The following is a 15,446-nucleotide window of genomic DNA, read 5'->3' on the forward strand; positions in this document are numbered from 1 at the left end:
TTAATTAAGACCTCCTTTATCCAGTGGTGTAAGCATCAAGTACTTGTTTCAGCTCCTTTTTTTGTTGAAGGAAGCATAAACATGTGATGAAAATGACAACGGGAAGATAAGAGATAATTGTAACTATGGTTACCAGCATAGGAATCCCCAAATATAGGACAAACGTGCGTCCTGGATTCCGTTGCTAGTCACTATCTATATTTGCTTATAATGCTTGTGAATTAAAGCTATATTGAGGTAATACGCACAGTATGCACATATGGCCAATAAGAGACTGATCAGTTGCAGTCCCAAACATCAATGGGAAGATTCAAACAAACAATACTAAGTGAACTGGCAAAATATATAAAAATAATAAAGTCAAAATTGATCTCTCTTACTTTTCTTTTTATTACTTATACTGTCTTATGGATAATATATGCTTTTAAATGTAACATATTTTGATACTTATCCCCTTTAAATCGGTAATACATGGTGGATATCTGGCATGTTGATAAACTTTTAAACTAGTAAAGTAAGCAATTACTCAGTTACTAACAAAACTATTTAGAATAAGAGGCAGTGGCTTAACTTTCGGTCACTATAATGTCCCAGATCCGAACCCAAACACATTTACTTCCGTTATGACAGCCGCACAGCATAACCATATATATAGGTAAATAAATAGATAGATTTTTAGAAATCTTATCGGTTCGTGATTATGAACAGTTTAACATAACTATTACAAATATCCTATGCTACCTAGGATACAGTACAACTGATTGTTAAAGTGACAATTTTGCAACTAAATCAGAACTTTATTTATTTATTTAATCACATATATATTGGTACAAAGGGCACCGGATACATATGCGCCACACAAAATAATGAGAATGCGCCACACAAAATAATGAGAATGGGAGGAGAAGGAAGAAGATGTGTATATGTAAAAGAAGGAAAAAAAAGAAAAGGAGAAGAGTAATGATGGGGGGAACTTGGTTTCAAGATTTGTGCTGTAACTAAGATACAGAAAATGTGTATTCGATAAGTAGTAAACTGATATAGAATTGTGTATGTGATGTACGTATGGTTTAGCTTCATTTCTTATTTAACCTTACACAAACTTCAGTGTTTATAACAAAATTCTGTCCAATATTGTTACTGTGAGCACAAATGACCTGCTTGCTTTGATATTTGAAGGTGTGATATCTTAAGGAATCCAAGACTAAGATAAAACATGTTCATTGGTCACTGAATTGAAGTCGATGCGTGAGACATGTTACGTAATGATGAAAAATATTTAAATTTAGAAAACATTAAATCGTTAAATCAACTATACCTACATAAGTAAGAAAAAATGTTTCTCATTTAAAAAGTACATGTTCATGTACTCAGTTGTCTAAAACGGATTACATTGAGCGAGGTTCAAACATGCAACCTATTAGTCAAAAGCAAATCAATAAGACTATTTATCGAACATGATTACTTATTTATTTTGGTCGTGGAGCTTTCATTGTCCTTCTGAACGACATCATTAGCACAAAATTTGGGTAGAAGTGAAGTGTTGCTCTACAACCAAACCATCCAGCTCAGAGAATAAACCTACATCAAAATCACCCACCTGAGCTATAAATCTTCTTCATCATCTCAAAATGATTACTTATGCATACACCAATGACTGTAAATGTTTATGTCTAAGAGGGCAGGTGCCTAAACTACTACAGATAAGCAGAAATGATGTGTCAAGATTGGTAAGTGAAAAATATAAATCATGTATTTTTATACTCAGGTAAGTATCTGATATACTTAAAACGAATGTTTGTTTCTATGAAGTACTATCTATTATAAACTGTATGTAAACAAATAGGGTTGATTTTGTGCAAAATGTTACTTCAGGATTGGGTTGTATTGACACCCTCACTAATGATAGGGAGTGAAGTACTTGAGCGTGTTGACCACTTCACTTATCTTGGGAGTCTCATCAGCCCTTGTAGTCTAGTGTTTGACGAAGTTTCAGCACGGATACAGAAGACTCGTCTAGCTTTTGCCAACTTGCGTCATTTATGGCGTGAGATATCCGTCTAGCAACAAAAGGACGGGTTTTTCTGTGCAGCAGTTAGTTCCGTTCTACTTTATGGCAGTGAAACATGGCCGATAACAGTAGAGGATATTCGTAGGCTGCTAGTATTTGATCATAGATGTCTTCGAAGCATTGCTCGTATATCCTGGGACCACCGAGCAAGTAATGAAGTTATTAGGAAACCGGTACTAGGTGAGGATGGCAAATCGATTGATGAAGTAGTGAAACTTCATCAGTTGAGATGGCTGGGACACATGTATTACGTATGCCCAACCACCGACTGCCATGACGTGAGATGTTTTATGGTGTAGGAGTAGGTTGGAAGAAAGCTAGGGACGGCCAGACCAAAACGTGGCACAAATCCATGAAGTCAGTGACAATTGAACTGAGCCATGTTGGTAGGTGTAGACTACCTGGTTGGGAACCGAGAGATGATAACAATCGATGGTTAGAGACCTTGAATGACATGGCTCAAAATCGTTTGCAATGGCGATGGTTTATCCACTCTTTGTGTTCTCCACAAATTCTAATCTTCTGAATTCTTCATGTCTCTATCTTTTTTCTCTTTCCAAATTTATTTCACTGGATTATACTCCTTGAATAACATCTTCAAACCCTAATCTTTCGGATTACTGCTTATAATCTTACTCGTCCTACCACTATGGAATTTGAATCGACAACTGCATCTCTGTTCTAATGTGGTATGGCAACTCTAACCGATGTACATATGTACGTACGAAGTTCTACGTTGTGACTGACTGACTGATTTTGTCTTAAGGAAAAAATCGATATGAGATCACAACTATACAAAGACAACAAAAGTATATTATAAGTTGAAACTGTCAAAGTTTCCTGTCAAGGGGATTTAATACAGGTTAACTACTTGAATACCGTCAAAATCATTTTCCGTACATGGAATAGATACAGAAGAAATTACAACTGACATATGTTTAATAAATCAACATACAAAAAGTTGTCATGCTTATGATAACTATAAGCAATAACATGCACCCCTTTGACTTTTCAGACCTACCTAGTACTAAGATTTGAGTCGAAGCTTCCAAACCAATACACGTATTTATCTCTAATCATTGATTATTGGTATTAGACAAGTATTCTTTTAATACTTAACTCAGTCAGTCAGTCTGTCACAACCTAGAACTTTGTATGTACGTACATCAGTTCGAGTTGCTTTACCACATTAGCACAGAGATGAAGTTGTCGATTCAAATCCCATAGTGGTAGAACGAGTAAGAGTATAGGCAGTAATCCGAAAGATTAGGGGTTAAAGATTTTATTCAAGGAGTATAATACAGTGAAATCAATTTGAAAAGAAAAAAAGAGAGAGACATGAAGAATTCAGAGAATTAGAATTTGGTAGAATACAAAGAGTGGATGCACCTTCACCATAGCAAACGATTTTGAGCCATGTCATTCAAGGTCCCTCCCTTAATGGTAAGCATGATAATATGGGAATTAACGAATAACCAACTCCATCGTACAGTACTACTTTAAACGCCGTCAAACAAATGTGACGAGGTTTAAAAAAAATTGAAATACACTAAAGGAATCCAAATTGATGATCACTTTTTATTCAAATAATCTCTCTTGTGTATAGTAGTAAAACTGTCAAATGTAAAACGACGAGGAAAAACCTAGATCCTCAGTTAACTTCACATCTCTTGATAATACGGAGAAACAACTCCAAATACAACTTCAATGAATAATCAATACAAACGATTCTCTTTATCTTTTGTATTAACAACCTCCCTTCACTAGCTAATCCATATATATATTCAATCTTCAATAGGAAATTTAGTGATAACACTATACAAAAACAAACTAGTCTAACAACTAATGCGCATAGATACATCTGACTATGTCTCTGAGAGTACAGTATATTAGGAAAGTAATAAACTAATAATAAGGGAAAAGCTTGAGCACAACCGATAAAGCATAGAAATTTATGCAGTTATAGACTGTTGGTGATGAGTTTTTTTAGAATAGACACTAGAGTACTTTCAACTATTATTCCATTAATTATTGTATTTATTATTTAAACACATACATATTGGTACAAAGGGGCACCAGATACATATGCGCCACACAGAACAATGAAAATGGGAAGAGAAAGGGGGAAGATGCGTATATATAGAAGAAAAAAAATAGGAAGAGCAAAAAGGAGTAATGATGGGGGAACTGAAATGTACAACCAGAAGACTCTTTCAGTTAAGAAAGTTATAACCACTCTTTATGAGGAAAGTAAGGTTACAGCAGGTTCGCCATTGGCTTCTATTCTGAGCCATATCTGATAACGTCTCTAGCCACTGTGTTGCACCATCTCTCGGACCCCAACCAGGGACTCGTGAAGGACCAACAGAAGCTAGCCCTTTGCAGCTTTCTTTCATACCACGACACCATGTCATACACTGACCACCTCTCCGCTTTTTCCAACCAGTCCCAGAGTCGGCAAATAATGCACGACGTGGAATTCTCTGGGACGACATTCGTAAAACATGTCCAAGCCACCGAAGTCGGTGTTTCCAGATGGTGACACCAATTGAATTATCGTCTCTGCGCCCGAACACACGATGCCGAACCTCTACATTACTAACATGGTGTTGCCACTGTATGTCAGCAATCCTTCGGAGACAACGATGATCGAACACAGAGAGTCGTCTGACATCCTCAACTCGGAGAGGCCAGGTTTCACAAGCATAAATCAAAACTGCTCTCACCGGCGCGTTGTAGATCCGACCTTTTACAGCCAGACTAACATCACAAAGGCGCCAAAGATGGCCCAGATTGGCATAAGCCGCTCTGGCTTTCATTATACGTGCATCAATCTCATCACTCACGCCACCACCAGCACTTATGTAGCCACCTACATACACGAACTTCTCAACTAATTCAATCTGCTCACCATCCAGGGTGAGTACAGGATTAGAATCCTGCCAGTCTTGTAGGAGTACTTTGCACTTGGAGGGTGCAAAGCACATGCCGTACCAGCGGACACTGATTGCCAACTGACTAAGTGTGGATTGCATGCCTTGAGCATTATCGCACAGTAAGACAATATCATCCGCATACTCAAGGTCAAGAAGTCTTTCTCCAGGCAGCAGATCCACACCGCCATTACTTACACCCATCAGAGCTGTTTCCAGGATGTCGTCGATGGCAAAGTTGAAGAGGAATGGTGAGAGTGGGCAACCCTGCCTAACCCCACTGCTTGAATGGAACAACGGAGAAAGGTGGTTGTATGCCCTCACTCTGCCTGAGGTGTTCGTATACAGGGCCTTCCATTAAACAACAAAATAAATCAATAACTATCATTTGTGCATGATAAATCAGTTGCCGCAACGTGAATTAAAATGAATATATGAAAAATAAAGCATAAAAACGAACCTCATAGGATGTAAATCAAATAATGGAGGTTGTAGTTCAGCATATTCAATAGCAGTAATTCCTAATGCCCATACATCACATTTTTCATCATAACCACCTTTACGTTCAACAGCTGCAACTTCAGGGGCCATCCTGAAAAAAACAAGGCAAACTAACAGTACACATGTTTACATGAGGGTTTTTACTTTGTTAATAGAGTAAAATGGAAATAAGAAAATGTGACTAAAACGGAAGGTTTTTCTTTAACCTTGTATCTATCGACTGTTTGGCTAACTTCTGCATAACGACGATTGACTTTATGACCAATCCGTTAGATTAGTCTGTGAGATCTTTTTTCCATTATTTAAGCACATCTTATTTAAAAAATAGAGATTATGTCTTGCAGAAGAATGGTAATCCCACAGTTGTATGCTTGAATATATTCATATAATGAATAAAGTAGTGTTTAACGTGAATGATCTCGATTTATGATATGATGGGCAACGTCTTTAACAAAGTCAATTCTGATTCAGATTTAATCAAAGCACTATACCTTGCATTTTTGAAAAATCATTTGACCAACTCCAGAAGACCTGGAAGCACTGGACGGCCGTTTCGTCCTATTATGGGACTCTTCAGCAGTGCGCATCCACGATCCCGCACTCGCGAGATTCGAACCCAGGACCTACCAGTCTAGCTTCAATTGACTCATGATTTCAACTGTGAAAATACTAAATTCTCCACAAAACCCCCTCCAACTGTAGAAGAGCAAGGAAGTGAAACAAAAAATGTATGCTTGTTTAGTAATCAGACGATAACATAGGAGTGTCTTAAGTTTAATGTCAATAGTAAGATCAGAGTCAGTAGACGGAACAGAAAAATTTTAACGAAAATTGTAAACTATACGAAGCAAGTCAAGAGTATCATTGTTTTACTAATGTCCCAACAGGGAAACTCCATACTAATTTGTGAGGGAGATATCGTGGGAAAAGTCTTCATGAATCTAGAATCAAGTGACCTATACAGTTAGTTTCCACAAATCATCTAAGACATTTAATCATGTTTATTTTTCTGCCGATCGTTGCTGCTACCTTGACGTGGTGGTCGGGCTTGCCTATCGTGATGAACCAATCGAGTTATACTGGCTGGAACAATCGTTCCTCAAGGTCCTACCATGTCAGGCAGGTCGGTTGAAAAGAGGTAAGATTAAAAGCAGCAAACCGAAGGTCCGAAGTCGTACTGCTGACTGTACAGTAGTGTGACGGAAGTAAGGTGTTTCCTTCAGACAACCAGCATAACAGCGATGCTGCCTTCCTACAAGGACGGGTGGGGTTAGAAAAGGTCGACCCTAAAAATATACACCTCACCTTATCCCACGGATATCTGTCTCCGGCGGTAAGGTCCCAACAAGTACGGAGCTAACACAAAAACTACATACAAAAATGTCGTGTGTGACCGACCTCAAGCAGTTGTCCCTTGGGCATTGCGGTCACGTTCTCAGGTCATTAAGACCACTTCTAACCCAATTTCCTTTTCGGGTACGTCTAGAAGAACTCTTCCATGGTGTGGGCGACCGGGAAGTGATAACTACCCTTATACCTCTAACAGCACTCAAGACCACTGTTTATTTTTCTAAATATTTGTATGTAAGCATGTTTGTTACTAGGTAAAAAGAACCTATTCGACTAGACAGTTTTCATGTCTTTTGATATCAGTCCAATTGTGGATTTACTTTAATAAATCGGTCTCGTAAGATGCCAACATTTAGGTATGCAGTATTATTGTATTTTATATGTCGATAAGGCCTTTTCTTTAGTTTAACCAATCAAAAACTCACCAAACCAAACTCCGTAACAATTCATTATGAAAATGTACTTTCAGTATCGCATTTCAATAAATAACTTTCATTGAATCAATTTAACTCGTTACATTAGAGGTTGGTGTAAATCGTTCAATTTCTGTATAATACCTTGCATGACAATGGTTTTAAATGAATAACCACTGAAGGCTAGATAGTAATGGACAGTTTTTTTCCACCCTAATATGGGTACATTCAACTATCAATGTGTGCAGAGCCTTTCCAAGTGTCAAGCCCAAGAATTCTAGACCTCAGGTAGCAGATTTACACTTCCAACTGTAGTAAATTTGTGATTTTATGGTAGATCGATTACATGACATACTGCATATTTACGTATCTTGCTTGCTTATCAATAAGACGTACCTAAAACGTCAAGAAAACTAATTTTGCCTCAGTAGTTTGAAAGCGATAGAGTAATGGTTCAGTGGTTAAAGCATCAGAGCTTGAAGTCACTAACTTCTAGTCTGAGCCATGTTGGCAGATGCAGACTACCTGTTTGGGGTCCGCGTGACTATCGTAACCAATGGCTGGAGACTCTAAGTGACATAGCTCAGAATCGATCACAATATCCTTATATACAACCTATCTTTTATATACTACCACCACTAAATTAACTATCTTTATGAATCCGGTGTTCATCTTGTTGTGCTAACGAGGTATGGCAACTTGGACCGATGTATATATGTGCCTGGTCCTACGTTGTAGCTAACTGACTGGTTAAAGCACTCGGCTTTCACTCATTAAAGGCGCAAATACAAACCCCACTGCACTCAATCCATTTTCAGCACTTGGGTAGTATCAATTGATAAATTTATTATATTAATTTGAGGGGTTAGCCAGAGGTTCAAGAATATAATTCAAGATATTCCAAGGTCAAGATCTATGTCGAGAGACTGAACATCTTCGCTCATACCGCTATGAAATTATTTTAAAATCCATTTTGTAACACTCCAAGAACATTTTGGTTAACACAGTTTGTTATGCTTTTGAAGTGCACAAAGTAGAATAATTTGAGCAAGATAAACTGTGTTACGCTTAGTGAAATAGGATGATAAATCGGTGTAAACAATACGGTAGCTAAGCTACCTTTCATTTCTAATGTTACGTACATCTATACGACTACATAGATAAGGGATTCCTAAAATATAAATTATTTTTGCCAGTAATTCTAGCAAACAGAATCGATTTTCAAATTGGATCTTATATGAAATAGAATTCAAATCACTGGCGGTCCCAATCACTGAATTACTTGTTCGAACCTCGACCATACTTCTGATCGTGGAACCAGTTAGTTTTACCGGATCGTATACATAATAAGTGTAACTCAAGGCCTAGTATTCTTACTTAGTTGCTGAGCTGCTTTAACATTCTATTTATCAATACTGTAATCTTCCAAACATACACTAAAGAACATGTAGAACTTGATTACTGGCAGCTTAAAGCATCAGATTTCGGTTATCCGAACAGAATCCGGAGCGTTTGGGACTACTATGCCAATCAAATACCCTCTGTTCAGTAGTGAAAATAAATGGAAGTATTATTAAAAATTGGATTTCTTTAAGGCATCTGGGAATAGAAAACAACAGACGTAAAATCTAGTTCGAGTCAGTCAGTCAACTACAACGTAAGACCAGGCACATATATGCATCGGTCCAAGTTGCCACACCTCATTATCACAAGATGAACACCACATTTATAGAACTAGTTACTTCAATGGTAGTATTATATAAAAGAAAGATTGTACATAAGGATATAATACAGGGAGAAAGAAATAGTCCGAAGAAAGGCATGAAGCAATTTTAATCTCACGGTTTAAGGGAAGATAGAAAGTGTATACACATATGTCATTGTGACCGACTCTCCATAGTCTCCAACCATTGATTACGATAGTCATGCAGACTCCAACCAAGTAGTCTGCATCAACCAACATGGCTCAGACTAGAAGTTGGTGACTTCAAGCTCTGATGCCACGTTTTGATTTGGGCACCCCTAACTCTCTTCCAACCATCCCTAATATTAGTCAGCATAGCGTGTCGTGATAATCAATGTTTAAGCATACGTAACACGTGGCCCAACCATCTCAGTCGATAAAGATTCATCACCTCATCAACTTGTTTACCATCATTCCCTAATACCCTGTGTCTAACCTCACTATTACTTACCCCGTGATCACAGTAGATGCCAGCAATATTTCTAAGGCATCTGTGGTCAAATACTAGTAACTTACGAGTATCTTCTACTCTTAATGGCCACGTTTCACAGCCGTAAAGTAGAACAGAGCGAACTGCTGCGCAGTATACTCGTCCCTTAATTGATAGACGGATATCTCACCTTCGTCATAGGTGACGTAAGTTGGCAAAAACCAAACGAGCCTTTTGAATCCGTGCTGAGATTTCGTCAGACACCAACGCATTAGGGCAGATCAGACTTCCAAGATAAGTGAAGTTGTCGACGCAGGCCAGTCCTGGAGTAACAATTTACATTTAGAGGGGGAGAAACACATTCCAAATATCCTGGCATTATTACTCAGTTCTAACAGAAGACTGCATTTTATCAGCGTCTTCACCAAACAGGACTATGTCATCTGCGTATTCTAAATCGATAAGTGGACCTCCTAGTAGGAGATCAATTACTGAAAATTCAATCGAAGAGTGTTATTTCCAGCAGTAGGTCTATGATGAAATTAAACAAAAATGAAGATAGTGGACAGCGTTGTCAGACACCACTTGAGGTTGTAAAATCAGACCTCTGGAACCAATCCATCTAGACCAGCTGCTCTTCCTCGTTTCACATTAGTTATAGCCTTTTGAGCTTCGGCTAGATTTCCATTCAGACTGTTCGGGAATGATGGGTAACTGTAGAGTAGCAGAAGGCCAGCTAAACTGTCTTCTAAAGTTTTCCGCCCATCGTTCCAAACGTCTGGACTGAGATCAGATAAGTCTCATTTTTCCCGAGATCGTCTTCTTTCTTCTTGTTTCCGGTTTCGTTTATTATTCTGAAGAGTTGCCTGGTGTTGCCTACAGCCACTGCTTTTTCCATCTATTTTGCTTTCATCGCCCACCCCTGCTCACGATCGCTTCTTACACTTTTGGTTAACCTAGATCTGATTTGCTCTTGCTCTTCATCATGTTCAGAGCCTGATGGGATGAATTTACGCGAATCCATCAGTGAAATAGACTTGGAAGAAATCCATTGGTTTTTTGGAGCCCTATGGTTTAAATTACTAATAGATGTGACTGCTGCCTCCACAGCTGTTCGTATGTCTTTCCAAGCAGCATCTGGATCAGTCTCGTTTACAGAGCTGCCTAGATAAGAACTCAGTTGTTCCTGGAATTTACATTTGGATTTCTCGTCCTCCAGTTCAATCCTAATGGGTCTTCTTAGTGTAGTTTTCATGCGTCTAGTGAGGCGCAGAAAAATGCGTGTTCGTATTGAAGCGTGATCAGAGTCTAAACAAGTATTCCAATACGAGTGACAATCTTCTATCGAGCCTTTCCAACGATGGCTGATGGAAATATGGTCTATTTGAGTCCATCGTTGGTTTGGTGCAGGTGGTCGTCATGTTAGGCAATGTCTCTCCTTATGTTTAAAGTTAGTTTGCTAAACATAAACGATTGTCTGAGCATAGTTGCAACAGACGATCACCATTATCGGTTCGTTGAGCCAGAATACTAAAATACCCACCTAAATGTCTTTCTGTTTGGTTTAAGCTACCTAATCGGGCAATAGAGTCACCCGCTACAAGTACTATATCCGAGCGATGAGCTTTATGAAGTTCAGAGAGCTTTCTGGAAAAGTCCTCTTCCACTTTATCTGGGCTACAGTTAGTGGGAGCGTAGGCAGAAACGACGAAGAGGCAACGACGCGTGTGCATATCCTTCCGAGTTCTTACGAAGCCATTTAGCCGGACAGCACATAGACGACTGTTAACAGGGATCCATTCTAATAGTGCTTGTTTTGCCCTCGTACTAAGTGCCATGCCTACACCTGCAAGTCCACGAGAAGTAGCCATCGGGTCGCCAGATACACGGAGGGTGTATCTCGTCAGCTCTCCATTTTAGCGGAGTGAGGTCAAGTGAATGACCACACTCGGATCCTGTATCTAGTTCGAGTAGCGATTTTATATTGTAAAGATTTAATATGATTGATTAGCCAGTCATAATCAATAGGGAATACATGGAGCAGTGTCTTGGCAGTTAAGACAATCAGTTTTTGTCTAGTGGGTTGCAGATTCTAGTCACCTCTAATTTCAGCACCCGGAGAGTATCACTAGCTCACACAAACAAAATGGCTACAAGAAAGTGAGATCTGGAACATACGTTCATCGGCCCAATCCTGATTGCTAAACTAGCTACATGACAAATATATGAGCGAAATAAACACTCCAACTTTACTCTTTAGAAATATTCTCTTTATTATATCTCATGTAACAAAGTGAGTTAACCAAGACTTACCAGTATGGTGTTCCAATGAAAGAGTTTCGACGCTGAATTGTCTGTGTGATTTGAGCTGCAACACCGAAATCGGCTGCAAGAAAATGAAGATAAACGAAACTTTTAAAACTACGAGACTTTGTTATCATCATAGATAAGTGTTACGTGTGACGAACTTCAAAAATAGTTCCCAACTAATTGGTACAAGTCGTTTCGAAAATAAGAACGATTTGGTCGGTTATTTTTGCGAATTAAAGGTGACTGTTGTTTTATACTACCCGATCGTCAGAAAAATAATCCACTGTCACTTGAATTCATTGACTCTCACGGAGGCTAGTGACCTTAGCGATTAAAGGTCAGAAAATGTTGTCGTGTTTAAATTGGAAACTTGGACCAAAATATTTAATTTTAACAAAAATAACAACTAAGTATATAAGATGAAAGATCTGACTGGGTAAGTTACTGAAAACGTATTTCATTGCACCAACATCATAGTTGATATATAGTTACGTAAAAATAAGTTATATGAGCGAGACAAAAATCTATGGGAGTTCTAAACTCAGTATTAGGTACTATTTCATATACTTATCCAAATGGCACAAAAAATGAGCCACACAACCGAATCGACCATGTTGTGAAAAAAGGTTTGTCGTAAGTCTTATAAGCATAAACGAACAGTATTAATTGTAAAACACAGGGACAATAGTCTCTCAGGTATCTAATTCCCTACTAAAACTAAATAATAACGAACAAAATCAGATATATTTTGTACATTATATACGGCTTTATAGAAGGGAAAAGATGAAGCTCGTTATTCCTCAATGGTTTGAAACCGATGACTAAATACCAGATAATGTCTAATAAACAAACTATGATCAGCCTAAGCGCTGTTTTTTAAACTTTTTTTAAAAACCGAGCAATTTGTGCATCAAATGTGTATGATCTCCGAGTGGGAAAAAGTTATTATTTTATTAAGAAGGTTGTGCTAAGCCATGAAACGTTGGAGATTCAACTTTCCGTCATTGGAACGATACAAATATTAGTTTACTAATCAAATTTCTGAAACACGAACAGAATATACAGAGAATAAATGAACTTGCCAATTTTGACATCACCGTCAGTGGTTAGTAGAATATTCGCACCCTATAAATGTAAAATCAAATAAATGTCACAGATTCATACTGTATATTACAAAAAAAACTTTGCAAATCATAGGTTAAGTACATATATCATGAACATTCTAAGCAAATTATGATAGACGACTATTTAGGATACAATTATTCTGAGATCTCAGAAGCAGCAATCACAACCATTTTTTTCAGAACCAATGAAGAAATCCATAACCACTTGTGTTATCATTCATAGAGTCTGTAGGAATATTTATAGCTTTCTAAACCAACCACGACCAAGTGTGAAATACTCTTAATGCAATTACGAGTACTTAGGTATGGCAACGAATTATGATCACCAGTGGCTGCTGAGAAAAGTTGGGCTACTCTATGGTAGGTACACAACATTAATGCTATTAGATCGGTATGGTGAAGAGAATAAAATGTTTTACGAGGAGAGCTTTGTAAAAAAAATCATCAGGTACAAAATGTTAAACTACTTGACATTAACAATAAGAGTTTTGAAGTACTAAATACCTTAATGTCACGGTGTATTTTCCCTGCTTTATGCATGTATTCTATGCCTCGTAACGTTTCCCTGGATACAAAAGCTATGCAATTCTCCTCAATGGGCCTTTGGATATCTATATTTTCGTGTTATGTCATGAATCAAGGTGCCTACTTGTGTAGATATCTTGCATAGAGAATCCTCCACAGAACTCCATACATATCCACAATTTATTGTTCCTAAATTCATTACAACGATGAATACTATACCTGAAATAGCTCCCGAAGAATTGTACGATGTTGCAGTGTCGGCATTCTCGGAGGGTTTGTATCTCCTGAAGTATAGCACGAACATCATCCTTAGCATCAACTTTAATTATTTTGACAGCAGCGAATTCCTTTGTCCTTAACCGAATGGCCTGAAAATAATAATGTATCACTTAACAGATGATACCTTGTAAACCTCACCGTAAGTACCAGTCCCAATGCTCTGGATCAGTTTATATTCTTCCTTTGGGTCTTTGTTGTTTACAAACTCTCTTATGTACCCTAACTTCTGCTCGCTAAGTTCTGATCTAACTGACATTTTGAAGAAACTCCATCACTGGCTTTCGCACCGCAAACAACCAAACAGACCGCTTTCATTCAAATGGTTCAAATGGTTGAGGACGGAATAGAAGAAGCTTTCGCTTAACGGGCTTCCGTGTCTGGTAGCAGTGGATCACCAATACCTCCAGGCAAGAACCTAGGTATATGAACGATAATAGAGGAAAAAAAAGAATTTGGTAAATCATAATAATATGTTATCCTTAGTCCTTAAGAATAAGTCAAGTTTCCTCTTAAAGGACTCCTGGGAGGTCGCTTGGACTAGCTCAGTCGGCAGCGAATTCCAGCACTTGAAAACTCTAACGGGGTAGAAGTTGTGTCTGCAGTCTGTTCTGCTATATAGGGTCTCCAATTTCTGGGTGTTACCTCTCAGGTTAGTGTTATGACTAAGCTTAAGAAGATGTTTAAGGGGATGACCAGAAGTATTAAGGATACTGTAAGTCATAAGAAGGTTACCTCTAAGACGCCTGTACTCTAACGGGTAAAGGTTAAGTGATTGGAGGAGCTCTTCATAAGGTTTGAATTTGAGTCCCCGAACTGATTTCGTGGCTCGACGTTGTATACGTTCCAGAGTGTCCTTATCCTTTTGGAGGGAGGGAGGAAATACTATGTTTCTGTACTCTAAATGGGGACGAACAAAACTATTAAAGATTATGTGGAAGGTTCTACCGTCAAACTGGCCAGAAATGCGCTTCAATGTTACCAGTGCAAGGTTTGCTTGAACGGCGTTTTTGTCACAGTTCGCATACGATTTCAGGTCGTATGGTACCAACACTCCTAAATCTTTTTCAACTTGGGAAACTTCTAGAGGGGAGTTACCTAAGTTATAACTATAGTCTGCAACATGTCTCAGATGGACTACCTTGCACTTTGAAGTGTTGAAGGTAAGTCCATTGTCGTCTGCCCAACTTTTAAGTCGAGTCAGATCCTCCTGAAGAACTAGTATATCATTATGATTACGTATCTCTCTCCAAAGTTTCACATCATCAGCAAAAAGCAATAAGTTAGATGAAACTTGTTGAGGAAGATCGTTAATATAAATCAAGAAGAGAAGAGGTCCTATTATTGAGCCCTGGGGGACCCCACTAGCACATTCCATAGCCTGAGAGAGAGTGAAGTTAACCCTGACCTTAAAGTGTCGGTTTTCTAAATATGATGAGAGCCAATCAATCAAAGGGGGTTTTATACCCAATTGTCCAAGCTTCTTGATAAGACATGCGTGGTTGACCCTATCAAAAGCTTTGGAGAAGTCCAGGTAGATGACGTCAACCTTCATAATATCCAAAATCGAATATATTTGTCACGAGCTCCTATAAACTGTTTGACTTCTTTGTATTCTCTTCTTTATCTTCCAGTACGGCTCCATATATCCTATAATGTCTAACAGATGGCAGTCTGGATACTCTGCTGCTTTAATTATTGTTAAGTTGGTAGTTATTCTTGGATTTATTTATCTTATAGTTTGCATTTTTCTGAGGATAGTAGGTTCT

The 15,446-nt window shown here is 38.2% G+C and overlaps 1 protein-coding gene across 1 annotated transcript in view; it reads right to left on the reverse strand.

Moving 5' to 3' along the window:
• The window catches only part of Smp_139790 (protein kinase), a gene marked incomplete at its 3' end in the record, with an annotated part of 100,084 nt that extends 86,087 nt beyond the window's left edge, over window positions 1-13,997 (reverse strand). Inside the window, exons 1-7 of the mRNA XM_018795236.1 lie at window positions 13,805-13,997; window positions 13,621-13,769; window positions 13,526-13,590; window positions 13,381-13,487; window positions 12,850-12,877; window positions 11,756-11,828; window positions 5,465-5,596 (exon numbers count right to left, since the gene is read on the reverse strand). Of these exons, the coding sequence (XP_018649569.1) occupies window positions 5,465-5,596; window positions 11,756-11,828; window positions 12,850-12,877; window positions 13,381-13,487; window positions 13,526-13,590; window positions 13,621-13,769; window positions 13,805-13,936 (686 nt within the window). The 5' untranslated portion in view covers window positions 13,937-13,997. The remainder of the gene's footprint in view (window positions 1-5,464; window positions 5,597-11,755; window positions 11,829-12,849; window positions 12,878-13,380; window positions 13,488-13,525; window positions 13,591-13,620; window positions 13,770-13,804) is intronic.
• Between the last annotated feature and the right edge of the window lie 1,449 nt (window positions 13,998-15,446).

Source organism: Schistosoma mansoni, chromosome 2 (assembly GCF_000237925.1).
Source record: "Schistosoma mansoni strain Puerto Rico chromosome 2, complete genome".
Lineage (NCBI taxonomy): Eukaryota > Metazoa > Platyhelminthes > Trematoda > Strigeidida > Schistosomatidae > Schistosoma > Schistosoma mansoni.